Genomic DNA, 14,115 nt, shown 5'->3' with positions numbered 1-14,115 from the left:
ACGTACGCTACGGTCACAAGACGCTGGCCTCCTAATTGTCCCTAGAATTTCTAAGCAAACAGCTGGGCCTTCTCCTATAGAGCTCCATTTTTATGGAATGGTCTGCCTACCCATGTGAGAGACTCAGACTCGGTCTCAACCTTTAAGTCTTTACTGAAGACTCATCTCTTCAGTGGGTTATATGATTGACTGTAGTCTGGCCCAGGAGTGTGTAGGTGAACGAAAAGGCTCTGGAGCAACGAACCGCCCTTGCTGTCTCTGCCTTGCCGGTTCCCCTCTCTCCACTGGGATTCTCTGCCTCTAACCCTATTACAGGGGCTGAGTCACTGGCTTACTGGTGCTCTTTCATGCCGTCCCTAGGAGGGGTGCATCACTTGAGTGGGTTGAGTCACTGACGTCATCTTCCTGTCTGGGTTGGCGCCCCCCCTTGGGTGGTGCCTTGGCGAAGATCTTTGTGGGCTATTCTCGGCCTTGTCTCAGGATGGTAAATTGGTGGTTGAAGATATCCCTCTAGTGGTGTGGGGGCTGTGCTTTGGCAAAGTGGGTGAGGTTATATCCTTCCTGTTTGGCCCTGTCCGGAGGTATCATCGGATGGGGCCACAGTGTCTCCTGACCCCTCCTGTCTCAGCCTCCAGTATTTATGCTGCAGTAGTTTGTGTCGGGGGCTAGGGTCAGTTTGTTATATCTGGAGTACTTCTCCTGTCTTATCCGGTGTCCTGTGTGAATTTAAGTAGGCTCTCTCTATCTTTTTCTCTTTCGGAGGACCTGAGCCCTAGGACCATGCCTCAGGACTACCTGGCATGATGACTCCTTGAGGTCCCTAGTCCACCTGGCCGTGCTGCTGCTCCAGTTCCAACTGTTCTGTCTGCGGCTAGGGAACCCTGACCTGTTCACCGGACGTGCTACCTTTCCCAGACCTGCTGTTTTCAACTCTCTAGAGACAGCTGGAGCGGTAGAAATACTCTTAATGATCGGCTATGAAAAGCCTACTGACATATACTCCTGAGGTGCTGACTTGCTGCACCCTCAACAACTACTGTGATTATTATTATTTGACCATTTTGGTAATTTATAAACATTTGAACATCTTGGCCATGTTCTGTTATAATCTCCACCCAGCACAGCCAGAACAGGATTGGCCAGCCCTAATAGCCTGGTTCCTCTCTAGGTTTCTTCCTAGGTTTTGGCCTTTCTAGGGAGTTTTTCCTGGCCACTGTGCTTCTACACCTGCATTGCTTGCTGTTTTGGGTTTTAGACTGGGTTTCTGTACAGCACTTTGAGATATCAGCTGACGTAAGAAGGGCTATATAAATAAATGTGATTTGATTTGATATGGCGGGTGTTCTGCAGTGTCATCTAAAAATTTTGTGGTACATTGATGTCTAGAAAATTAGGCTTTAGGAAATTCCGACATGTGTAAACCCTGTAGCTCTACTCAAGTATGTGGGGATACTGCAGTGACGTCTAAAATGCTTGAAATGAATTAGCGAGAGTGCTGTCCTTTTCACCACCATAGATAGTAGGCTACTTGGCTGCTATGTTGTGTTTGACACTTTTTTTTCTCAATGTGTTCCAGCCCGGATAACCCCCCCACCCTCTCACGCTCACTACATGTTCCAGCACCTCCCGATTTACACATTAAGCACCTGGTATCAGTCTACTCAGTGACACTCACAGAACACAACCTTGTAGAGTTTACACAAATATTAGCATCTTAGCTCTTATTGCAGGACTTTGACTATAAAGCCTATTATGCGTATTCAACATACATCTTGGACTGTACAGTCTAAGCTAGAGATTGTGCACTCATGACATGGGGTATCAGCCTACTCAGAGAACACAACTTTGTAGAGTTTACAGAAATATTTGTGTATTATTTTGTCTGTGAAGTGCATTAGCTAAAAGATTAGTCCTTTCTTTTTAACAAAATACAATTTACCTCTTGGCTGTCTATTATATCACAGGGTCTCCCCGTCAACCCCACCTCATAAGATTGCCTGATGAAAACACTTATTTTATTGATGTAGAATAGACATGAGATTTGAAATTAGTATTTGGTTTAATTTTGCATAAGGATGTAACTCAGTTGTCCTGATACGAGCATCCTATTCTTGTTAGAGACAAGGAATATTACTCAGACTCAGAAGTTACTTATTAACAGTATGAGTAACATGGTGATTAACAGTCATTTGTTGTAATCTTGTTTTATCATCTTTTGTACACTTTTGTGTTTGAATGTGGACCTGAAACCAAAACCTTGGTGCTACCTACTGAGACTAGAATCTAACATAAAAAAAATGTCAACAAGAATCAACCTCAGTGATCTCATTTACACTGAACTACTTGACTGTAATGCCAAATATCAGGGTTAATGTGTAACTTAGTCTTTAGACTGAATCAGCCTCCAGAGGGAGCCTCTTGGCCGTTCATTCTAGAATATGAGTATAGTATGAGATCTCTGGGATACCAGACTACAGGCTAGGTTACTCATTACATAGGGGTAATTAATGGAGCAAATTGGATAGGCCTTTGACCTCCTCTCTCTTACCTATAAAGTACCCAGTGGTGTAAAAATACTTGAAAGTACTGAGTGTTGAAGGATGCCACTGGATATCCGGAAATGTAATAAAATAAAAAATGGTGCTGTCTGGTTTGAATTTGTAATGATTAATTATTTTACTTTTGATTCTAAAATATAATTTACCAATTACATTTACTTTTGATAAGGAAGTATAATTTAGCAATTACATTTACTTTAGATACTGAAGTATATTTACAACAAACTTTTCAACTTTTGTTCAAGTTTTTACTGGTGACTTTGGGTACTTTCCCCATTACAGTGGCACTATGCAAATCTGTTTAGATCTGTTTAGTCATGACTGCACTCACCTTCACTCTTCAGACTCCTCCAGAGGGAGCCTCTAAACCACATATTTGGAAGTTAAGTTATGCGAAAGGTAACTTAATATACAAGTTGGTGTTTATTATGGTCTATGCAGAGTAAATAAAGACATTCTAACTTTAAAACCCATCTGCTTGAACCTTAGTTTCTTCAAACCATTTCACACTTTTGTTGGATTCGATTTAACCTTGTTGTTTTCTATGATTCCCCATTTCAGCTCAACGTTGGAAGCTCCCGACACATTAATTGCTCAAGGATATCCAAAGTCTATTGATGGTTAAACATTAATCTTTGCAATAAAATGTTCAACGGAGAAAAGGAAAGAGTTTAACTTATCTTCAACAGACTCTCCATTTTAAACATGCTGTAGCAGCGTTCAGGTAACAATTTCTATCCATTCATTTATAAATGCATATGATGAGTTTCATTCCATAACGCTATATATCCATTTTCAGAAATGATAGTAAATTCGCGTTTATTGTTTCAAGAAATTGATGTGAGAGATTGATTTGTGGTGTTTTTTCACTATTTAGTCATGCCCTGGAGTTGTTCAATGACAGACATACATTTGTTTAAAATCTATCACTTGATGGGTTACATTCCAGAGTCAAATAATCATTTTTTAAAAATTGGTACAAAATGCTATATATCCTCCTCACTCTCAGGGAACAAATTATACATTTGTGACATCATAAATAAATAGTATTCAATAGAGTAATGTGAGATCTGTACTGTATGTAAAACATTTAGATTTGACATTTTAGTCATTTAGCAGATGCTCTTACCCAGAGTGACTTACAGTAAGTGCAATCATCTTAACCACATATCACAGTCAAATATACAGGATACAAACATTCCACCTCAGCTAAACAATGCATATACAGCATTCTACAACACAAATAAATACAAAAATATTGTAGATATGGAAATAATAGATTTAGAGATGGTAATCTTGTCATCTGCTCAAAAGGTATTTTTATACCTTCTAATACATTCAACCATTTTTGTATTCACCACATCCTTGTTTTGGTCTGTAATACATTGCTTCTTCTTCTTTGGTGAGGTTTAACGGTGGTTGGCATCCAATATATGTTGCATTACCACCACCAGCTAGACTATAATGGATATACAGTGCATTCAGAAAGTACTCAGACCTGTCACGTCAACTCCCACTCCCGCTCCACCTCTCCGGCGCACAACGTTGCCGGTCTACTAACCACCGGTCCTGCCAACACATCTTTACACACACCTGGCAACCATCAGTATGCACACCGGCGTCTAATCATCACTCACACCTGGACTTCATCACACCCTTGATTACTTACCCATTATAAAGCACTCTTTTGTTATCAGTCATCGGGTGGTAGTGTATTTGTTTCTATGTCAGACGCTTCGCTTGCGGTGTATCGCGCGATGTACATTATTAGTGAACTCACTAACTGCATTTACTTTCTGACTCCTTGTGTCTATATTACAAGACCCCTTGACTTTGTCCACATTTTGTTACGTTTATACCTTATACTGAAATTGATTAAATGAATAAAAGGTCAATCTACACCAAATACCCAATAATGACAACACGAAAACAGGTTTTTAGAAATTCAATTGACTGGACATGATTTGGAAAGGCACACACTGTCACGATCGTCGTCTGGAGTAGACCAAAGCGCAGCGTGGTTAGAATACATACTTCTTTATTGAAGGAAGAACACTTAAACAAAACAACAAAACGATAAGACTACAGTGACTGCTAACGAATCACTGAGCTAACGTGCAACATAACATAGACAATAACCCACGAAATACCCAAAGAAGATGGCTGCCTAAATATGGTTCCCAATCAGAGACAACGATAAACACCTGCCTCTAATTGAGAACCAATCTAGGCAACCATAGACCTACAAAAACACCTCGATGGAAACAACCCCATCTACAAAACCCCTAGACAGTACAAAAACCCTAGATGAGACAAAAACACACATACCACCCTCGTCACACCCTGACCTAACCAAAATATATAAAGAAAACAAAGAATACTCAGGTCAGGGCGTGACGCACACCTGTCTATATAAGGTCCCACAATTAACAGTGCATGTCAGAGCATTAACCATGCCATGATGTCCCAAGAACACAGTGGCCTCCATCATTCTTAAATGGAAGAAGTTTGGAACCACTAAGACTCTTCCTAGAGCTGGCCACCCTGCGAAACTGAAACATCGGTGGATAAGGGCCTTGGTCAGGGAGGTGATCAAGAACCTCTTACAGAGCTCTAGAGTTCTTCTGTGGAGATGGGAGAACCTTCCAGAAGGACAACCATCTCTGCAGCACTCCATCAACCAGGCCTTTATGGTAGAGTGGCCAGACGGAAGCCACTCCTCAGTAAAAGACTCCTAAAGACTCATAGACCATGAGAAACAAGGTTCTCTGGTCTGATGAAACCAAGATTGGACAATATGGCCTGAATGCCAAGCGTCACGTCTGGTGGAAACATGGACCCATCCCTACAGTGAAACATGGTGATGGCAGCGTCATGCTGTGGGGATGTTTTTCAGTGGCAAGGACTAGGAGACTAGTCAGGATCGAGGAAAAGATTAACAGAGCAAAGTACAGATAAATCCTTAATGAAGATCTGCTCCAGAGTGCTCAGGACCTCAGACTGGGGCAAAGGTTCACATTCCAACAGGTAGCAATGCTTCCAATCAAACCTGACAGAAACTCCCCAAATAAATGTGTGCCATACTTGTATCGTCATACCCAAGAAGACTCAAGGATTTATTTGCTGCCAAAGGTGCTTCAACAAAGTACTGAGTAAAGGGTATGAATACTTATGTAAATGTGATATTTCCATTATTTTTTTTACATTTCCAAAAAATTCTAAAGAACAGTTTTTCCTTTGTCATTATGGGTATTGTGTGTAGATTGAGTAAATAAGTAATGTAAAACATTTTAGAAGAACGCTGTAACCTTTTCACACATGGATGTCAATTCATTTTAAATATCCTCCCCACAGAATGCTTTTTTTGTGATACCAAGTAAAATATTGGTATCTTTTGACTTTTTAATAGCTTAATATATATTTTTGTAGACCTAATGAACCATGTGATTAACAGGACCTGGTTTTATGTTCCATGTCAGGTGCATCATGGGACCTTTGATCCGGCAAGTCTGTTTGTTAACATTCCTCATCTTCTTTAATGCCTGTTCATCTGTTGCAGGTAATTAAGATTACAAGCAATGTTTTATCCATGTAAACGTTTACCTACAACTTAAATATAATAAACACATTTAAATGTGTCAGTGGTTTTGTTTGAGATTGACTGCATTGCAGTCGGCGATTGCAGAGTGATCTACAAATCACTTTGCATCTTATTAAACAACAGTTTATTATTATATGTAAATGCATCACCAATTTGATGCTCTTGAACGTTATTATCATGTTGTATTCAGTAGGTCTTACTAATAAGTTAGCCTATTGATAAAAAATATAGATGTCTACTTCTTTGGTATTAGTAGTACGCTATATACATTAGTTTGATAGTCACCTATGTTAAAAGCAAACTTTGTGTAAATGTCTTGATAAGTTATTGCCCGATATGAGCCGCTCTTATGTTTTTGTCCGTCAGACTGATATTGCAACACTTTCTCGTCTCTCCCTCCAGATAAGCAGCTTGTTGTCCCTCCTGACCCTGTAGTTACCTCTGCTGGTCATGATGTCATCCTTCCTTGTCATCTCTCTCCTCAAACCAGTGCTGTTAACATGGATATCAGGTGGTTTAAGGAAGGAGAATTCGCTAGCCCCCTGTACCTGTATTTGGGTGGAAAGGTAACAGAGGGGAAAGGCTATGAGGGAAGAGTGAGTGTGTTCACTCAGGAGTTGGAGAAAGGCAATATGTCACTGCTGCTGAATAATGTCATGGCTTCTGAAAGGGGAATCTACAAATGCCAAGCCAGCTACATGGACTGGATTCAGGAACTGCCTGTTGTGCTACAGGTTAAACGTAAGTAAATATGAACTTACTCAGTAAGAAGATCATTTTAATCCATTCCTGTCTAGTGCAGAATCATCAAAGCAGATCAACAGAATGTAGAGTATTTTAGATTTCACAATAGGGTAAAACTATTCTTTCACCTGTTTCTTTACAGAGCAGGGCAGTGTCCCCAGGATCTCCATGAGGAAGCACCACAGAGTGTTCATCCAGCTCAGCTGCAGCTCAGAGAACTGGTTCCCAGAGCCTAACATGTTGTGGACAGACAGCAGTGGGAAGGAGATCACCTCAGCAGAGACAGAGAGACCCAAACAGAAGGAGGGGGGCGTCCTGTACTCCATAACCAGTCACATGAGAATAGGGATGGACGAACTGGAAGGGATCACCTGTGTAGTGATGTCACAGAACCAGGAAACCAAGATGGAGTCTGCGCTGCAGATGACTGGTGAGTTTAGGAACTTTAGGTCTCAACTTACTGTTGAGAGTTAGAATAATAGAATACACAAGGTGTAATTTCTAAATTTGATTGTGCATCAGCAGTCACTCAATTAGCCCATGTCAGCAAACATTTTGATTGGTAAGTTAGTCTTGCGGCCAGCTATCTAAACTTGTTGTAAGCATGGTCGAATTACTGACCGAATTATCACATTAAAAACTTTTAACATTTGCCTCCACCCTATGGCAAAATGTTGAGTTCTGTTTTTTGTGGCCTATACCCCCATCAAAGTTGCCCATCCCTGCTGTAGACCAATGCCCTTAACAAGTGGTCCAGGGTCCAGGGTTTGTTCATCATGGTGATAATGTGTAAAGTAACCAACTCAAGGTACATCTTATATAAGACTAAGATTAGGTTTGAGTGTAATTATGTGACATTTGTAAAAATGTGGAATGCTGAACCTCATACATTTTGCAGGACTAATGTATTGCAATGGTAATCTAATCTAATCTTTAACCCTGCTTGTGTTACAGAGGAATTCTACATGAGCAGTCTGCCTGACAGGGTGTATATCTCTGCATTTATGATTCCTGTGTTTTTGGGACTGCTGTGTATCACTGCATCTGTGCTCTCCTTATTCCATCAGAGAAGAGGTGGATCTCACTTGTTATCTAAATATGATATCAGGTTATAATTATACACAATCATGTTTATTAGTAGGTTCTGTGATACAACATTGTTGTAGGCAATTTCAGATGTTATTGGAATTAAATTCTATATACTTTCATTGTGGAATGCAATATTGTTGTGCAAGTACTTTGTGCAATGATGATGACATTATATATTCACCTCCAGTTGTTCGAGAAACACTGAAGCCTTTGGGTAAGAACAGATACTGGAAGATGCATTAACTGAGTTTGTAACATATTTGAAAAACACTAACATCTCAAGTATCATTCTTTATAAATAAAAAACTATTGTCAAAAAGGAATTAAAATATTAAGTCATATGCTGTATATTGAACTTTCACAAATATATATTTATATATATTTTTTTACAATAGATGATATGAATGCAAAATTAAAAGCTATGGATCAAGGTATGCAATATTTATATTACCTATATACAGTATTTCCTTAAAATGAATCATTTAAAACTGTTTTAATTCAAACCAAAATAACAACTTTCCTCTACTGTATATTACTGTATATTACAGAGCTCATCAAAAAGACAGAGGAACTCACTTATAAGGATAAGTTAATGGGTACGTATTATGTGTTTTACAGTTGATGGACCATTATTTTTTTTCACAAGTATTAAAAGTGGATTGATACAGAAACATGATTTTGTATTTTCACAGGAATTACTGAAACAATCCCAGAGTCTGGTAACTATCGGCTACTTTCACATTAATGCTGCACAAACTTCAAGTAATTTGTCATCTTGTAATGAAACAGCAGGGAGCAGGTCTCGAACCCTCAAACCTTCTAGCCCGAGGTCTGGCGCGCTATCGACTGTTCCGCAAAAGCATGCTCGTGCTGCCGAGTCGATTTCCGCGCTTATAAACCCAGGGTCGTTACATTACTCTCTCCTTTCAAGGAGCGCGTCCTCGCGCTAGCTTGCGGCTCTATGTCTTACGGGAACGCGCTCACCGGCCAAGCACACGCACTGTCGTGGATGCAAGGTCCGATCACTTCTGACACCAATGTAATGAAACAGCAGGGAGCAGGTCTCGAATCCTCGACCTTCGAGCCCGAGGACCGGTGCCCTATCGACTGTGTCGCAAAAGCATGCTCATACGGCAGAGTAGATTTCCGCGTTTATAAACCCAGGGTCGTTATATTATAATCCATGCAGTTTGGTTTTCATATATATAATGTGGTACGAAATTATTGACACCCTTGATAAAGATGTGCAACAATGATTGGATAAAAAAAAATCTAATACTGAGTAATATTGTATGCTCAAAGGAATTGTATTATTTAATTTCACAGAGAAACAGATTTTGATTAACAATAACTTTTTTTCTCAAAAATGCAGAGGTAAAAATGATTGACTCACCTGTTTTCCATACATTTCATTACCTCACCTTGCGAGGATTAGTTGGAAAACACATTGGGAGGGATTTCCATACAGAAACCTTCCAGATATTTGATATAGTTCGTCTGGACTTCCCTCTTCAATTCAAACCATAGGTTTTCAATGGGTTTCAAGTCCGGAGACTGAGATTGTCGTGTGCTTGTCTTGCTGAAAAGTTCACTTGCGGCCAAGTGTCAGCCTCCTGGCAGAGGAAACCAGGTTTTTTTGATAAAATGTCATGGTACTTGGTAAAGTTCATGATGCCGTTGCACCTTAACAAGGGCCCCAGGACCATTGGAACAAAATAACCCCAATAATATCAAAGATCCACAATATATTATTGCAGTTATGGGGTTATTTTCTGCTCATGAATTATCTTTTCGACACCAAACCCACCACAGCTGTGCGTGGCCATATAGCTCTATTTTCATGGAATCTGAACAAAGCACTGGTTCCAATCCAAATGCCAGTGTAGTTTAGCAAACTGCAGTTTTTTACATTTGATGGATGACATAAAAATAGAGCTCTTTGGCCACGTGCACCAGTGGTGGGTTTGGTGTCAAAATGAGAATGCATAAGCAGAAAAGATTACTTCTTAAAGGGGACTGCAATTATTGACACCCTTGATAAAGATGAGCAATAATAACTGTATTCCAAAAATAATTCAGATACTGAGCTATATTGTACGTTAAAAAAATCCTGAAATTATATTATTTTATACAGATACAATATCTCAGAGAAATAGATTTTGTTGAACAAGTGATTTACCATTTTCTTTTGTCAAAAAGGTAGAGGTCAACATTTTTGATAATTATTGTTGACACCCATAAAGATTCTTATGAATAAAGTAGTTTAATATTTAGTATTTGGTGCCATATTCCTAGAACGTAATGAGTACATCAAGCTTGTGAATCTACATACTTGTTGGATACATTTTCAATTCGTTTTGGTTGTGTTTTAGATTATTTTGTGCCCAATAGAAATGAATGGTAAATAATGTATCGTGTCATTTTGGAGTCACATTTATTAGAAATAAGAATAAAATGTGCTTTTATACACTTCTAATTGTATTCTTATAAAAGTGACTCTAAAATGACACAATACATGATTTGCCATTCATTTCTATTGGGCACAAAATGATCTGAAACACAACCAAAACTAAGTGTTTAGAAACATTTTCTATTCTTATTTACAATAAAATTGTCTCCAAAATGACCCTCATAACCGAATACTCATTGTGTCTTTTAAAATCCAAAGTGTTGGAATACAGAGCTAAAACAACCAAAAATGTGTCACTGTCCCAATACTTTTGTATGTATACTTACATCAATTCCTTTTGTTGTCTCCTACATAGTTTGGAGCTTGATGGTTGATCATGCAGGTAATTATGAACACTTTTATATTTCCTATGTGTCATGATGTTTGGCACTAATAGAATATATATACACACACACACACACACACACACACACACGCCTATATCATTGTATGTTTCATTTTTAACATGTGATCACATTTCCAACCACAAATAAGATTCAATTCAATAACAATGTTTGATATTTTATCTTTTTAACATTAACGTGATCACATTGCCTACCATAAATTCAATTAAATTGTATTGTTTTTTCAATGGTCATGCTAATTCATTTATAGAACAAACATAGCATGTTGAAATATGCTAATGTTATAGGATTTATATCTTGTGTTAAAATATCAGAATTATTTTTAACATTGAAACAAAAATTACATTGACATTTTTTTTCAGTGGATGTGACATTCGACGCTGACACTGCACATGTCAAACTCTCTTTATCTGATGATAACAAATGTCTCAAATTTGTTGAATTAAAAGAAAAAAAGGATTGTGAGAATTTCAAAGATAAATGCAAAGGAAGCGGCAGCATGAAGTTTGAAGAAGAACACAAAGAAGAAGACACAGAGCGTTTTGGAGGAAAACCTACAGAAAATAGTATGTTAAATGTTTCAGGAATAGACAAAGACAAGAAAACTGGATTATTTAACTGGATGATGAAAAAAGGACAAAACAACGAAGGTACTCTGAAGGTTGAGGAAGTACGCAAAGACGAGGCCACTGAGAATTTAGAAGAAAAATGCAAAGGCACTAAAAACAAGTTTAAATATAATCAATGTGTCTTGGGAATGGAAGGATATGACAAAGGTACACATTACTGGGAGGTTGACCTGGGGAAGAAGAGCCAGTGGAGTGTTGGGATCGCTCAGGACACAGAGAAGAGAGACAACATCCAAATGTATCCAGATACTGGCTTCTGGAGCATATGTTACAAAGATGGAGAACTGAAAACAATTGAACCGTCTTCCACTTTCCTTCCCATTGAACTGACACCTGAGAAGCTGGGAGTTTTCATGGACTATGAAGGGGGACAGATAACATTTTTCAACGTGGAGAAGAAATGCCACATACACTCCTTCTGTGGCAAGTTTACTAAGAAACTCTATCCATTATTTGGTCCTTTGATTGATTGTAAAGAGGAACTCAAAATCTCACCTGTGGTAAAAAGAGACAAACCCTCAACCTCCAAGAACTGTTAGTGTAAATAATGGAAGATGACAAAGTCAGTGAAAACAGAAAGGTATTTAGAACCCAAAGTATATTATAGACACTTAAATTTAAGATGAAAATGTAAATCCTAAAATGTTGTTTAGCATGAAAAGTTCAAGCCGGTGCGCCTGGTACCTTCTACCATACCCCGTTCAAATACACCTCAGTCTTTTGTCTTGCCCATTCACCATCTGAATGGAACACATACACAATCCATGTCTTAATTGTCTTAGGTTAAAGAAGGATTTTTAAGCATTGTCTCCCGCTTTCATCTAAACTGGTATGATGAGGTGACATCAACAAGGGATTATAGCTTCACCTGGATTCACCTGGTCAGTCTATGTCATGGAAAGAGCAGGTGTTCTTAATGTTTTGTACACTGTGTTAATCTATTTAAATGTAAAGTCGCAGTTGTTTTAATTACAATACATATGACATTATAGAATAATTGACTCACTCACTGTAATTATGTGTAATATTCTGTTTAAAAGCTTTTCACTCACATTTTTACAAAATCTGTAAAAATGTAAACAGTTTTGTGACAATAATAAAAGGCATTTTAATAAAAATGTGTCATGAAAAGTCCTTGTATGTTAGCGGATATTGGTTTAAAGGCCCAAAGGCCTCATTTGCTAAGTATTATTTGTTTTTACATTTATTAAAATGTGTGTTCATCACAAAAAAACATGTTTCATTTATAAATCCCAAAATTTATTGCAGAATTTATGTAAATTCCATATTTTCATTTCAAGTTCACGATTTATGAATCACATGTTCCTGTAGATGTTATATGTACAATTTACAATCAAATCTGTGGGTGCAAACATTTTATTAATGAGGTCCCAGAATAGCAGTCTTTACGAAGGCCACTGATGCTTGTGCTGACCAATGGCTGATTACAAACCTTCCTAATCTAACAAACTGATTGATCCTCATGATCGCAAGGTATAAACTGATACACATCCAAGTCTTTAAAGCAATATTACATTTTTCACAAATCAATACAGTGTACAGTATATGTGTATGAAAGGAGGCATGACATTACCTATTCACTATGCATGATTTCTCTGACAATATCCTCGTGGTTTGAAAAAACAACTGAAATAGCAGTTCAATTTTATTCAAGTCAAAGACAACAAATATAAAGTCAATGTGAGAAAGCAACACATTTCTATAATAAGCAAAAAAGTATCATAACATTTAAACAACTTCAAGCAAAGTGTAAATATTACTGAAGTGACAATCATTAGTGATTGACCACCATTAGTCAATCACTACTCAAGTTTAGCTCTCCAACACAAAGTAACCTATTGATTGATGTAGAGGTGATCCTTAATGCTTCAGATGATTTAGATTGTTTAGTTTCAATGGACAAAATTGTGATTGGATCTGCATCGTTATTCCAGGGTGAGAAAAGTGGGCGGATATCATCCTCATAACTTGGTCCTTTGGTGAATGAATAGATGAGTGAATTATCTTCTGCATTGTAGAAAGTCACCTTCCCTTCCTGATAATCCACATAGATACCCACTCGGTGTGGAATTCTTTCTTTATGGACATCATCATCATCATCATCATCATCCATGAATGCTGTAAAGTCTTTGCCATCTGAGATCCCGATTACCCAGAAGCCATTAGCTGGGATGAGAACCAACTGTCCTTTCCTGTTAGCTGTTGCCCTGGTAACACCAAGTACCCAGTCCTTTTTCTCCTTGACCAGCCCAGCGGGTGTGTCAGTGAAACTGGAACACATTTTAAAGACATCATTTCCTCATATTGTAGCCTACAATGTGTCTCCACAAAACTATTTGTATTTGTTTATTTAACCTTTATTTAACCTAGGCCTGGGCTATTGACTTTTTTCTCATGCGTAGCTCAGAACTCTCCAAGTCACCCCCTTCTAGCGCTCACTTTTTGTCACAGCACCTCCCGATTTACAAATTAAGCACTGCAGTACTTCTGAGGTACAATAAATTACATGTATGTATTTGTTCACGCGGTATTATACAATTAAACCATCAAGACATTTCAAAGCATTATTACATGTACTTTACATATCACATGATTTCGCAATAGATAAAGATAAGCTTTCAGAAATTAATGAATTAACTAGAACCTCTTACCTGAATGC

The 14,115-nt window shown here is 38.2% G+C and overlaps 1 protein-coding gene across 2 annotated transcripts; it reads left to right on the top strand.

Annotated features, from left to right (window-relative positions):
- Positions 1-2,844: 2,844 nt before the first annotated feature.
- LOC139415933 (butyrophilin subfamily 2 member A1-like) lies at positions 2,845-12,669 on the top strand. 2 transcript variants are annotated; one of them, XM_071164121.1, is made up of 12 exons: positions 2,845-2,957; positions 3,120-3,282; positions 6,038-6,117; positions 6,562-6,900; positions 7,046-7,333; positions 7,858-7,977; positions 8,180-8,206; positions 8,388-8,423; positions 8,541-8,588; positions 8,685-8,711; positions 10,758-10,784; positions 11,169-12,669. In XM_071164121.1, the coding sequence occupies exons 3-12, from the start codon at positions 6,045-6,047 to the stop codon at positions 11,972-11,974; spliced, it is 1,791 nt and encodes a 596-aa protein (XP_071020222.1). In that variant the 5' UTR covers positions 2,845-2,957; positions 3,120-3,282; positions 6,038-6,044; the 3' UTR covers positions 11,975-12,669. The 2 variants fall into 2 exon arrangements, with proteins under 2 accessions (XP_071020222.1, XP_071020221.1); XM_071164120.1 differs by lacking the exons at positions 2,845-2,957; positions 3,120-3,282 and having other exon boundaries at positions 5,965-6,117.
- The last annotated feature ends 1,446 nt before the right edge of the window (positions 12,670-14,115 follow it).

Source organism: Oncorhynchus clarkii, chromosome 9 (assembly GCF_045791955.1).
Source record: "Oncorhynchus clarkii lewisi isolate Uvic-CL-2024 chromosome 9, UVic_Ocla_1.0, whole genome shotgun sequence".
Lineage (NCBI taxonomy): Eukaryota > Metazoa > Chordata > Actinopteri > Salmoniformes > Salmonidae > Oncorhynchus > Oncorhynchus clarkii.
This window is presented reverse-complemented; position numbering and strand designations above follow the sequence as displayed.

Excerpts from the sequence above, each read along its gene's own strand:
- LOC139415933 (XM_071164120.1), top strand. The coding sequence starts at position 6,024 with ATGTTCCATGTCAGGTGCATCATGGGACCTTTGATCCGGCAAGTCTGT. Across the intron at positions 7,978-8,179 it reads CTTATTCCATCAGAGAAGAG|TTGTTCGAGAAACACTGAAG; the intron begins GTGGATCTCACT and ends ATTCACCTCCAG. Across the intron at positions 10,785-11,168 it reads CTTGATGGTTGATCATGCAG|TGGATGTGACATTCGACGCT; the intron begins GTAATTATGAAC and ends ATTTTTTTTCAG.